The following is a 14,277-nucleotide window of genomic DNA, read 5'->3' on the forward strand; positions in this document are numbered from 1 at the left end:
CATTCTCTCTCGCTTCGTTCGCCGACAGGTTTGCTCGTTTGCTCGGGCCACCAACGATGAGAGCCTGCTCGCAGGCTACTTGTCAAGTGCGTGAGGCAATTGAGAAAAATTAATTAAGAGTCCTCGATAGGATTCGAACCTATGACTTCCTACTTCATAGGGTATTGATAAACATCGTACACAATTTCAACACTAAGTGATAGTTTTACAATGTAAAACTTCAACCGGGGTTACCAAAGACTTTTCATCCAATCGCATTCGATTGTGAACTACAAGAATCGGAGTTTGTTCGTGATAGGACTAAACGTGTTGAAGCGGCGGTTATGTTCTAGGTTTAATTCATTGCGTTCAATTTTCCTTGTCTTGAACACAGCAACGAACAAACGACAAAAATAATTTGAACTCAGCACGGACAATCTGAATGGTGGCTTCTCATGCACTCAATTGGGATCAAGTTTGGTTTGGCGCGAGGTTGAAAATCATTATTGCCGGTGAGTTCATGGTTGATTTGTTGTCAGGTTGTTATCGGCATATCTGCTGTTGGGCTAAACATTAGTTTTGCTGCTGGGTCGTTCCCTGTTCACCTCTTGGCAATATTAATTTTCGCGTTGCCAGATTCACTCAGGGTGTTAGTTATTTTGTCGCTACGTTCAAGATCGTTTTTTTATAGGACCGGTATCTTCAGTCGAGAAGGAAATGTAACATTTGTCAGTTTAAAATTATCATTTTTTGTTGCTGAACCGCGAAGAATTTGTTCCTATGCGCTGGGTTCAAATAGAATTAACTTCATCGTTCGCTTATTGCGCTGTTCAAGTCGACGAAATTTGAACGTAATAACCAGCCAATCTAAAATTTCTGTTCGAAGGACTACTAAAGATATCCCGCTGTTCGAACATGATTAGTGAGATCACAGGTAAACTCAGAATCTTTAGTTTCAAAGTCGTGTTGTGATTGGTTGAATACTCTAAGGTGGCCCCGAATAGTCATTGCACCGCAACTTTGCCGGGTTCTGAATAACATTTCACCTTTTCCTCTTCCTGCTGTCTTCATCTCGCGGCAACTTCACCTGAAGAACTTTGAAATTCACTTTGGAATCCTCAATGCCAATGGCGATAAGACGCTTAGACAAACAAGCTGCTAGATTGTACACGCGGCTTTCCAAAGCTATTTCACTTAGCAGGTCACCAGACTTGACATTAAACAGCTGAAGAAGACCACCGATCACTTCATCACCGAAGCAGGTAACGCACATCTCTTCACTAACAAACTTGTAACAAGGCTTAGCACCAAAAACATGTTTACATGAACATAACTTGTGGAGTATCTTTCCTAAAAGTACATCGAGGACGTAAAGGTTTAGGGTAAAATCCTCGATAAATCTTCGTCTTCCAGCAAGTACACAATACTGTTCAGTAGGAGAAAATGATTGACCAGAGGTATGCCAACCGGCGCTAAACGCCGATTCCTCTATCTCCCAGAGAACTTTGTCGCCGCACTGCATCTGCAATACCCCATACCAATCCTGATTACTGCACTCAACGGTCATCACGTGGCATTTACTGTTACATGTAATAAAATCACCACGTAAATTGACTGTTGACACAATGCCTTCCCTGCTTGTATCCACAACGATGACTTTACTCCGTGCATCACGGGCGCTCTCTTCTTCACAGGCGCTCTCCTCTTCACTGGTGCTATCTTCTACACGGGCCCTCTCTACACAGGCCACTCGTTCTTCTGATATGGGGATTACTTCAGTGATATCTCCTAAGTCAGTCCAACTTCGGATGCACTCAGACAACTCAAAATTCCACAGCTCAAGGGTGCCCCCACTGGTTTGCAGAAGAACACCTTCTCTTACCGATACTAGAATATAGTGAATACAATCAAAATCGTTTTTCTCTGCTTTGAACATGCCACTTGAAATGTCCCAAGCTTTCAGTGTTGCTGGGGTCCCACTTGTTTCAGTGATAACATACAGAGCGTCACCATTCAATGATAATACGACTTCCTTCACAATAGTCTTCGAAACTCCAGCACTGTTTTTCGTCAGTTCATCAACGTTTAACACTTCTATGACGCCGATCAAGTAGGGAGAAACTCTCAATACAGATTGTTTATTTAGCACAAAAGCAAGAGCGGGCTTACGTTGGAGGCTATTTGTTTCAGGTGACCAGCAAAAAGGATCTCCCAATAAAAAGCCGGTGTCACTACACGATTCAAATTCCCAGGGGTTATAAGAAACTTCATCAGGAAAGAAATCTAAAGAAGACTTGCCGTCATTTTTCATGTTGACGTCTAAACGAAAGAGATCGCAATCGAAAAAATCTAAATACAAGCAATAAAGGCATCGACAGTCAGGGGAGAACTTTATTGCTGCACAAACTTCTGAAGTAGATCTCAGTGCTAGTGTTTTAAGACCATTCATTACGTCAACCAAAGTTATCGAACCAGACTGGTCAGAAATTGCTAGCAGTCTTCCATCGCGAGACCAAGCAAAAGACGAAACTTCGCAATTCCATGCGAAACGATTTATCTCCGAGCCGTCTGTCAGACTCCACATGATGATTAATTTAGCATCGTCGGTGCAATCAGTTAGCATCTTGATCTTGTCTGCAGAAACTGAACAAACCGAAAAACGACACTTGCTCGAAAGAAAAAGCGGTTTCAGGTCCCCGTCAAACGTATAGGCATGGCTGAGGATTCCTGGTAAGACAAGGCCCTCTGTAGGATGAAACACTACTGAGCGATAGAATGACTGCCGGCCATATGCTGGGCCTGATCTATATGGTTCATAATAGTCGAAGTCATCTTCTTCAGAGTAACAGTCGTACTTTTTCTCTACCTTGACATCTCGTTCCCATACCAGCCCACCAGTATGGAGCGACCATAGCTGGATCGTGCCATCAACACATTCACATACCATGTAGTCTAACTGCGGTGAAACATCAAAACATGTAACGGTAGCCGAACATTCAAATTTGGTTCGAAAACCCCCTTGCAGATCCTCTTTCTGCAAGTATTCGATATAGGTTATTTCAGAATATTTACTCTCCAATAATCTTGAAGCTTCGGGAGAAAATGGATCTCCTCCCTCGTTCAACAACGCTTGGAAGATGGTATGAGGGAGTTCTTCTAATGTGTCGATATGCTTTCTTAACAAGAGCAACAAAGTGTTTAGGACCCTTTGAAGTTCTTCGATGCCTGCTTGCTTCTGGACGCAAACGATGTCTTCGGAAGCCGCTGTAACATTCACACACAACTTTGCGTACACAAGCTCTACGTCCAAAACAAATTTCTTAACAACCTCCTCAAGCCTGTATACTGTAGCATCCCCTAGTTGTAACATGTGTGGAACTCCATGTTGCAGTGCGTACTTTGTACTGTCAGTGAACTGTTTGCAGTTGACGCCGTCTCGTTTCACCTCATCAAATTCATCAACGCACAGCTTGGAAAGGACTTCATGGCCTTCCTTTTCGGCCACAATGAAGTGGTGCTGTCCGTAGTTACATTTTTCAATCAACCAGTCTTTGACCGACTTGTGAAAGAAGTGAATGCACTCGTCTTGAACGGGTAGAAGTGTCGAGACACAAGCAATTGCCGTATTTACTTTTCGCTGAGCCAATGATGTCGGTCCACCTGGCAGCAACAATTTAGAAACGAAATCGAGTGGCAATGGCTCTCTTGCGGCTGCGACCGCACTCAGAAATGTCAAAAATTGGTCTTCCGTGACGTTAAGTTCCTTACAAAGTTCAGTCTCCAATCGCCTGAAATACGACTGGTACACAGAGGAAATACCTGATGGTAAGACGCTGTCCAGCAGTTCAGGGGTTAAAACTGGCACTTCCTTCTTTATGAAATCTGCCAGGTAATGTGCGTATAGCATGACTCCTTGTGACTTTTGAACCAGTGCTTGCAAGATGATTTCTCGATGCTCAGATTGCAATAAATGGCTGACTTGCTTTTCAAAGTAAAGGTGAATATCCTTCACGTTCTCTTCAACGTTTGGATCCAGCTGAAAGGGGCGCAAATTCTTTAGAGTTTCTGCTATGTTTCTTTCCGGTCGCGTTGTCACCAGAAATCGAATCCACCATGGCAGATTTTGGAAGTAATTAGCAATTACGTCTAATAGCTCATTTCTTCCCTGGAATTCACTTTCGTCTAACCCATCTATTACCATTAAATAGGTCAAACCAGGGTCATTTAAGCTGGCTAGAGGTTCCTCAAGCAGCACTTCGAACAGATCCTTCACCTCCATGTTGTTAATCTCCACACCCAGATTTCTTGACAGCTTTTCCACGAGAGCTTTCTTGTAGTCTGGCAGAGAATCACACAGCTGACTGGCTAAGGACTGTAGCATCACCTTGGGATTCCTCTGGCGCGCCCTGTCATGCTGGCAGAAGTGGCTTCCGGCTAGCCGTCCAGCCGCTTGCATCTTTTTACACATGACAGCTGAGATTACAGACTTCCCCATCCCAGCATTTCCAGTGATCACCATCACACGACTTGGGGAACTTCTGTCATTTTGCCAGCTGTCGACCTTTGAAAAGATTGACAAACGGGTTCCCTCTACGTATCTGTCGGCGTAATATCCTACGTTTTTCAGGGTCTCAATCTTTGCGAGTTTCTTGAGTATTTCATTTTCTTTGTTCTTTTCTCTTTGAACTTCCAAGTCTTCTTGCAACTTCGTGTCAACGTTGTTGTCTTGCACTGTTTCACGATCTCCTAGTTGAGTCTGGCGTTTTTCATCAATAGTTTTCTGTGTAACAGCTACAGATTGGCCCTCAAGTACATCTTCCACCATTGCCTTGATATCCTGAATTGTTCGCTGACCTTCTAGTTGAGTCTGACGTACTTCAACAATAGTTTGCTGTGTTTTGGTGTGGAACTGACGTACTTCATCAACAGTTTGCTGAGTTTTGGTTTGGGACTGACGTACTTCATCAACAGTTTGCTGTGCTTTGGTCTGGGACTGACGCACTTCATAAACAGTTTGCTGTGTTTTGATTTGGGACTGACGCACTTCATCAACAGTTTGCTGCGTTTTGGTCTGTATCTCATGCACTTCTTCCAACATGCGGTTGCTGTCTTGAAGTATTTTCCGATCTTCAAGTTGAGTCTGACGTACTTCATCAACAGTTTGCCCAGTTTTTGTTTGAAATTGACGTATGTCCTTCAGCTGTGACTTGATGTCTTCTTCACAGTCAGCCCACTCAAACAACACGTCAATCAAGTCTTCCTCTCCACAACGCTCAGCCTTCAATCTATCAATTTCCGCCTGAGGCAAGCCAAGAGTAACAAGAACAGCACTAATTTCCACCCACAGAGCAGAGAAAGTAGGTGTATCAATACCAGTACTGGTAACGTGACCATACAACTTATTGCGGAAAAACTTGATGCGAGCTAGGTTTGCCTCAACAGAGGTGTCACTCGCGGGTGGCTTAGTGTGCCAACCCGAAGGAGGAGGGGAGAGTCCACAAATGTTGGTTAGAAGGAGGAATAACAAAGTGATGTCAAATGTGTTGGAGTCTGGAATGGCTCCACCAGGTGGGAACAGTAGGTCCCACTGAGGTTTATGTAAAACCCTCCTCCTTAAGAGATTGTTCAGAGTGTGATAGTTTGCATTGAGATCAGCCACCAGATTTGCTGGGGGATGATGACTGTCGAAAATCCTCCTAAGAACCGTTGATCCACCATCAATGAGAAGTCTGCTCAGCTTGGCTCCATTTGTCTTCTCGACAGAGCTGGCCAGGGGTGAAGGGGCAGCAGCCGCCATCTTAATCCAACAAGCAGAGGGGTAGGCCTCCAGTTACACCTGCAGGAGGTAATTTTTTTAATCTGTTCTTAGTTAATTCTAGCAAATGCAGGCCATTCCTAGCTAGGGCTTTCAGTCACAAGGTTGCTTGCAGTGAGTTTGGCTACCATTGAACTAAGACACAATTTCTTTGAGTTTTTAAGTGATTAAAGTAAGCTGCTATAATGACTTGATTACAGGATTTGATGCACTAGCTATAGCTTGAGTCTTTTGCATGCATTTCATTCCTGTTAGGCTTGCTTCCAAAGGTGTGGGAGTCTGGGCCAGCGACCCAAGGCAGCAGTTTTAATTTGTATAGTGGGTCAAAAGTTAAACTTTGCTTCTTTTCTTACAATGTAATGCTTCTAATGTTCTGTTTCTTTGCACAATGCAATTATAATAACTACATTACAATTTAAACAGGCTTTCTTAATAGCACTGACTGATGACATCTGTTTGGTTGTACAGTGGATGCGGCAGAGGTTGGCCACAGTCAGCGAGAGCTTTCCAACTAACTGCCAATGGACATTACATTTTTTAAATGTGAAATCGATATATGATGTAACGAAAAAAATACCAAATGTTTAAGAGAGCTCAATTCACACTCTCATAAAATCAAAAGGTCAGGGTCAGCTGCCAAAGACTACATTACACATTGAGTTTTCTTTGGTAAAAATGGCTACCCTTCTTTGACTTTCTTTATACTGCTTTTACCTCCCTTACATCTAAAATCCCCCCAGCGGAGGGAGGGGAGAAGGTACTCTACAAAGTTTTACATGGGGAGGCTCTGCCGCAAGGTCTAAATTATATGATACCACTGTAAAGTTTGTTTGTTCGAAAAAATTTAATTAAAAGTCCCTTTTGATCTGAATACCTAAAAGACAGATCTTCCTTCACCCTTCATATACCTCAACTTGTGAACCCCTTAACCTTTAATATACATGAAGCCTGAACCTTTCAAGCAGAACCTCGCTGTATAGGACATTATAACAAGTACCCTCAGGGCTAAAATCAAATCCTCTTGTAGCTTTTTGTATCTGTCAAATTCATGCATAATATTTCCTCACAAACAAATAATTAATATTTCCTATGCATAATCACTCAGCCAACATACAATCCCAGGGTTCTCATTCATTTAGGGAGTACACAGGCGGCCAAGACGTTGAATACAATTAATACACTGTACATGACATTGTGCTGTTGGCGATTGTATTACAATTTTAGCAGTTTATAAGACATGAGAATGCTTCGAAAATCGCTCTAAATACTACGTGTAGGAAATAATTTCAATAAGTGTATCTCACCTAAATGGCTTTAACCCACCTACAGGAACACGAAGACATCAAAATACACAATTCAAACATAAGGTAAGCCACTTTTATTGAGATTATTTTCTACACATAGCATTTAGAGCAATTTTCGAAGCATTCTGACTGATACATTGTCTTTTAAATGGTTAAAATTGTAAGGCATTCGCCAACAGCATAATGTCATGTATTAATCATAATCAACATCTGTGCTGCCTGTGGAGAATAGAGGGCTAGTTTTGTGAAGTAGACAGCTGTCACTAAATCAAATGCTGAAGGCACAAGTTTCAAGGGAGGTCTGGGGGTATCCTACACTGTAATTAAAAAACATACACCACATCCTGACCCAAGTCTCCTCCTTACCGATGGCCTCTACTGACCTGAGACAAGGATGGTCAGGGTTCAGTCGCATTCCAGAAAACCTGTGTTTTCCCCAAATTACTCTTTACAACTTACATACGTATTATACATTATTAACGCCTGGGTCGCACATGGAGGTTGGGTGCCCAGGAACCCGGGGGCTGAAGCTGCCGACCCCAAACCCAGGTAGCAAGAGCACCCCAAAAGCCTGCCCTACCCACAACCCAGCCACGACCCCTGACCGCCATACCCAGCCCCAGCCCAAGCACCCGTCACACAGAGCCAGGACCTCAGTGGTAATAATAAAAATAATGACAATTATAATAAACGATAAATAAAAATAAATAACAAAATAACAATAAAAATACTAATAAATTCTTAATAAATAGGGTAAAAATAATAAAGGGAGAGGAGGGTGGGAGAAAACACTAAAAAACTCCAAAACTGATCAAGACGCCCTGAACACTAAGCACAGTAAAACTAAGACCACATCTAAAGGCACACGCATAAATTGCCACAATTCACCGCTGACCCAGGGGCACAAGAAACTCCTCCACACCAGGTCTACTACAGTAATGCAAACCCTAGCAACAAAACAAACGCCACAGCATGCCACGAAAAGACGCTAATAAACGCTAACGCTACGCAAACGCCACGCTAACTACTGAGCCACACACTCCTCGTCGTTACCTACGTTAAATAAGAAGTATATTTAACCTCAGTAAAATGCAGGCGGCTCAGAAATTGAAGTAGCCATTTTTTTAGCTGGCGACCAGCAGTTAATGAGAACCGTGGATCCCCTATTTTAAGGATAGTCTGTTACAGCAAGGTGACAGCTAGATTCACATATTGAAATGTAGCATTCTACACCAGTTAGGTACACACTAGTATGACACATATTGCTTATCGCAGTGAGCTTTGTAGCTGTAGGGTATCATCAAGATTTACTGGTCCTCACCCATAATTTCAGCAGTGATCTCCTCAACACATGTTTACATCACATTTGTTTATGAAATGTTTTAGATGCTCTCTGACTGAGTGACACTGATTGAAATTTACCATCATGTAAATTTTAATTGTAGTTTGTAAAGTAAAGTAATAAGCTCTGGGTATAAACAATCATACCATTCGACCAGTGCTCCTCCAGTTAGTCAATTCTCTGTCCTTTAAGCTTCATTTCCACTTTCACTGCAATCACGGTTAAAATTATTTTAATTAATAATTTACACACAATAAGATTTAAAAAAAATAACTTTAACAGGTTATTCTTTCGAAAAAGACTCGGTGTGCTTCTCATTGTTACATTTCTGTTTTTTAAAATAAATTCCTAAAACATTTTTAAATTCAAAAATTAATTAATTAGTTAATTGATTAATTAATTATAATTATCTAATAGCATTAATAAATATAAGATAACCAATTGACCCTCAAATAAAAATGTCTTGCATTGTTTCTAAGGTATTTATCCTATTTACACATGCCAAAGGTTCACATGTAATTTTTTGTAACACTGTTGCCAAAAGTCCATGAAGAAAGACCACATTTTCACATTTTTATGAGTTAAAATGGTTCTTATATGTAGAAAAATGGAGTCCTTTTCCAATTCCCTCTTTTCCCTCTACAGTTCACATTCTCCTTCAATAAGGGACTTTTCATGCACATTATACAAACCACGAGAACTAAGAAGTCTTTTTGTTGACACTATAGCAAGTAAACAAGGAAACTGCTGTCCGTATCACTGCAGGCTAGTGTCAAATGTATGCATTGAACAGGGTTGAATGTCTGAAGTTTTGAAATCAAAAAGGGAAAGACAAATTTATTATTGTGAGACTGTTTTCATCTCTAAGTTAAATCTCAAAAGGTATGTTTATCTTGTCGCCCGATGATGAAAGCTGGTCGCCTGAGGCAACCAGGCGCTGCTAGGGCACAGCCTTGTAAACGCATCTTGCTATTTAACTGTTCTGAAAAACATTACTGAGGAGATATTCTTTCTCTCTGGGGTATGATATCAACTGAAAATCGTTCTGGTGCATTTTGATTCTTTTATAACAACATTGTAGTTACTATTCCTAATTCACTTGATTTGTTCAACAATTGGAAATCCCAACCTTCCAACCCTCCCTTCCCCTATTAGCCTCTCATTTACTGACCACTCAGGCCTCTCATCCCAAATTCCATCCACAGCCTCCCCTCCCCTCTCTTATATCCCACTTTCACAGGCAAGACAGTTGACCACTAATATAATGATGGTGATTTTACCAGCTCTCTCCCCTCCCCTCCAAACATGTCACATCAGCGCCACTACTCAAGCTACGTGTTAATTTATGCATTTTGCGGTGGTGTTGTGAAAGATCGTGAAGCGTCATTAAGTCTGAATTACGTTCGTCTGAAAAACTACTAAAATCTGAGTTCTTATGTTGTTACCTGTAGTTTACTTGTTAAGTGTTATGATTGAAAGATCACGGAAATTTTGTACACGGCCCAAATTCTCACGTTTCGTTTATCTGAATGCAATTGCTTTCAAAAACTTTAAAACCTCTAAAATGTAACCAAATGTTTTTCTAGTCCGCATGATCAAAACATTTTATAGCTCTTTTTTTACGTCTGTGGTTCAAATACAATTTCCGTACTACAGACATGTTTTTGTGAAACACATGAATGTACAAATTAGTCACGCTTTGTGGTCACGACCACTTACAATTTGAATTTCAACTAATTACGCAATTTTTTTTATTCAATTGACCTCGAAGTCTGAGTTTTTATACTGACAAGCTGTTCATGCGGGATTTTCCCGAGGTTTTCCTTAGGCCCCATTTGCACATATCCGAATATTTTTGAACCCGCAACTTTTACTTTCCGGATTAAATACTTTCCCGTCCACACGCAGTGTATTCAAATCGAATTCATCTGTCCACACACATCCGACAGTGTACCCAGATTCACTCTAGACAAACTAGGCCTACACATTGTGCCACCATATTAGTTAATTGTTCGGTTAGAGACTCAGGACACAATTTTGCTACATCATCAGATTTGAAAGTGTCCGGATTCACCGTCCACATGTTACGGATTCGCTGCGAATTTATTTTTTTCCACTCTGGAGAGCAGATTAAAAAATATCCGGATTGGCTGCTGAATTCGCCGGATGCGTGTGGACGGAAGCCGTATTCAGAAAGAAAAAGTTGCGGATTCAAAAATATCCAGATACGTGTGGACGAGGGCCTTAGACGTCATGGAAAACTTGATAGCCGGGAAAAAAATACACCTGTGATCAAGTGACTGAAGGAAAACTAGGGGTATAAACATTTGTAAATTTGTCAATTTGCAATGGCAAAATAATACCTGACTTGCTGTAAAGGTCCCTTTTCTGGTGCTAGTATCGATTTTACACTCAATTGACTTTACTTTTAAGCCATTCAAATTTGCAACCAACATTTTCGCGAAGGGTCCACACTCAAATACTAAAATGTCTCAAATGTCTCTTACTTTTACTTTCTAACGACCAAAAAAGAAATTTGTCTGATGACACTGGCTTTTTGTCAGGTCAAAACTTGTCTTTGGCCTGACAAATGATCTGCTTATAGACAAAAATTATTTGCAGGCTTGGGTGCGTGTTCATAGAAAAACTGAAAAATTGTGGTTTTCAGCCAAGCAGATTTCAAAATAGCGATCAATAAACCAACGTGAACAAGCTTTTTTTGCAATAATTGTTGCAATTTAACAGCGAGCACAGACCACAAGGTATTTGAATTAGTCTCTTTTGGGCACGTCTTCACATGTAGGGCTGTCTAAGTACAAATGTGTTTTCAATTTCTAAACAAAATGCTGAGTGTAAATTTAAATATCAAAGTATATAGGGTTTGTACAGATTACTGGTGTTAATACTGACATATAAGAGCAACTGACTTCTTCCCGTGTCTATGTTAACGTTAATTCTGGGAAATATTAAATACTATTAATTTCAAAATGTCAGCTTGCTGTGACACTCAAATGATCTACAATCCCAAATTTTGTGCTCTAAAATTATGTTCATTGAAGTGCAAACTAATTTTGTTGGCATGTTGGATTCTAACGGTATTCACTAAATGCCTGAGTAAGAATTTGAGATTACGAAAAATCTTTTGCATTTAACACCCATTTTTTTATATTTATTACATCTTCTGTGCACAAACTGGTCTAGAGTAGGAAATGTAAACAGAATAGTAAACATATTCAAAGTCAAACAATTTCTCCATTGGGGACAAACGAATCTCGGGTTTCACATAATAAAATATACAACTGAACCGTAATATTAACCACTTCTAAATGTACTGAAGCTTTTTGTTTGCGCGGCCAGTAACAACTAAGACAATTAAAACTCTAGAAACGCAAATATATAGTTGGGATGTTTCCAAATGCAAATTCCCAATGATACAGCTGTAATTAAAATACTGACCAAATGACTTGATTCATCATAAAGGTTGCAAGCCAGTCATTACTTAACTGTTATGGTCATAATTCAGGGAGTCTAAAGCCTAATCTGTAATTACTTCTAGTATAACGACAGTTTAGACTTCACAGACAAGCAAACTGAGTAATGCAACCAATTCAAACAGCCAACAAGAAACCCGTCATGAAAGAGTTGACGGTACACAGAATGTTCCTTTCGATCTTCATCTTCATCCATCAAAGCAACCTACAGTCGACATTATAATTAATGACTGTCCAAGCTGCAAAACCCAGCCTTACTGGATTCTCGCTTACATTTATCTAAAAATTCCTACCTCTATTCCGTCAATCACATTTTTTTCGCTTCGAATTCCACAGAACAAGACCTGCAATGAATGACAATAATTGAGTGAAGATGAAGAAGGTTTCTCACAAGTTACTAAAATAAACCAGCAAAATTTCGGTTAAAGTTAATTAATCTCTTACATGTATGACTGCTGCTCAATGCTGTTGACAGTTGTCAGCAGTAATAAAAGATTACTAAAATGCGTTCGACGCTTTCAATCAACAGGAACGAACTAACGTCCAAGAATATGTTTGGGATAAATGAATAAGTGCAGTTTAGATTTAATATCATTGTGAAACCTTCATTTTTCTCCTAATGATATTTTCTTTTATTGTCAGTAAGACAAGTAACAGTCTGTTCTATCCGTAAAAGGTTTTAGTCTAGCCTCGATAACCAAACAAAAGATTAGACAATGACTGCGAAAAAATGTCGCTTTGCTCGCTTCGTGTACTTCAGGACCAACGCTACCATAATTACAAAATTATTAGGCTTGCCGTGAGGCATGCCCCAACATTAACAAAGCAAACTGTACCAGTGCTGGTAACACACCGAGAGAGAAAATTCTTATATAAACGAATACTTATTACAGTCCTAGAGACTAAAGACAAAATCAGCGTATTCCAAAACGCCGCACAGAATATGAATATATGCTAAACGTCGCATCGCACATATTATGTTATTTCAGTGAAAAGAGTCACTAGATGCATGAGCTACAGAACCACACTCGAGTAGAATTAAAATGAAACTTACCTTTGGTATCGGAGTCTCAGAGTTTGGGAGCAGACTGTTTGCGCGCTACATACGTATCCACTATATGCAGATCCACTAAAGCACTCTTTGGTAATAATGTGGTCTGCAACTATTAGACGACGTTTTATTGTCAGTTGTGATTAACACTACTAATAACAAGAACTTTGCGACAATTTGGAATGTAATTAGTTTTTTCCATGGGGTGCTTATCAGCGGTTGGTTGGGTTCAGTGATTTTCAAAGAAATCTTCGTTTCGGTTCAAAACTCTCTGACAGGGTTGTAGACTTGAGAAAGAAAGCCGGCTTTTCTATTGTTCTCTCTTTTATTTTATGTAGACTTCAGAACGCCAACTCATGATTGTACCCCGAGGGTATTCTACAAATCGAAGACATATCTGCTCTCACGAATAAACGTAGCAAACCGGTCCAAATTTCTTACTTGCTTCAGGAACAGATCGATTATGATGACAGAGGAAAAAGAGAACCTCTTAAAGGACTTCTTACATCCTTCACTTTGAAACCTTGCTCAATAAATTAACGTGGCTACGGAGCCACTGAACTTAAAAAAAGAATAATGAAAGAGTGTTTAGGCCACTGAAGCGAGTACAGTCGCCAGTCGCCGCTGCTCCATGATAAATTATAAAACTGTCGAACGCCTCGTAAACAGATCCTGCAGATCCACGAATGAAGAACTTTGCCTCTAACACAAAAGGCTTGCTGAGTGAAACGTGTTACCTCTCTTTTACAAGCGCAACAACGAGTTATTTGCAGGGTCAAAAACAGCAACCGTTGACTTAAGTTCACTTGGACACGACTTCGGAACTACGCACAAACTCACGTGAGGCTGCCGTAAAAGTTGAATCAGCGGTTCAATTCATACCCAATGGTTGTCGTTCCCACTCGTAAATACGTCTCCTCTATTTTCCTTTCCTGTTTTCATTTACTTTTTTCCTAGTTTTTGATTAATGCACACGTTTATAACAATATACCATTTCCCGGTACGGCACGTCCAGCAAATGATAAATTACCTGTTTTACGTGCGTGAGTTTGTGAGTATTCTGGTTTTTGTTTTCTGCAAATCAGCCTGTTTTTGGAAAGTAAAAGGATCTTTGTTCCATACTTTGAAGATATATACGTACACATCCGAATGAAATCTTGAAATAGGAAAATTCTTAAATAAACACCAATGTGCATAAGATGACCCAAACTTATTTAAATTAGTCTCTCTAAATGTACTGAGGGGCATAAATAATTTCCATAAATGAAGAACCATATTCACGCGGTGTCGTTAAA

General features: G+C 40.2%; 2 protein-coding genes across 3 annotated transcripts in view; both read right to left on the bottom strand.

Annotated features, from left to right (window-relative positions):
- LOC145486500 (uncharacterized) overlaps positions 1-14,277 on the bottom strand; it is a 96,170-nt gene that overhangs the window by 30,564 nt on the left and 51,329 nt on the right. The window lies entirely within an intron of this gene.
- LOC145486504 (uncharacterized) overlaps positions 1-14,277 on the bottom strand; it is a 38,356-nt gene that overhangs the window by 3,506 nt on the left and 20,573 nt on the right. The window contains exon 3 of one of the 2 annotated variants that reach the window (XM_081465186.1): positions 1,026-8,649. In XM_081465186.1, the coding sequence (XP_081321312.1) occupies positions 1,026-5,776 (4,751 nt within the window). In that variant the 5' untranslated portion in view covers positions 5,777-8,649. The remainder of the gene's footprint in view (positions 1-1,025; positions 8,650-14,277) is intronic. The other variant, XM_081465188.1, reaches the window with a different exon arrangement.

The sequence above is a fragment of the Orbicella franksi genome, chromosome 5 (assembly GCF_964199315.1).
Source record: "Orbicella franksi chromosome 5, jaOrbFran1.1, whole genome shotgun sequence".
Lineage (NCBI taxonomy): Eukaryota > Metazoa > Cnidaria > Anthozoa > Scleractinia > Merulinidae > Orbicella > Orbicella franksi.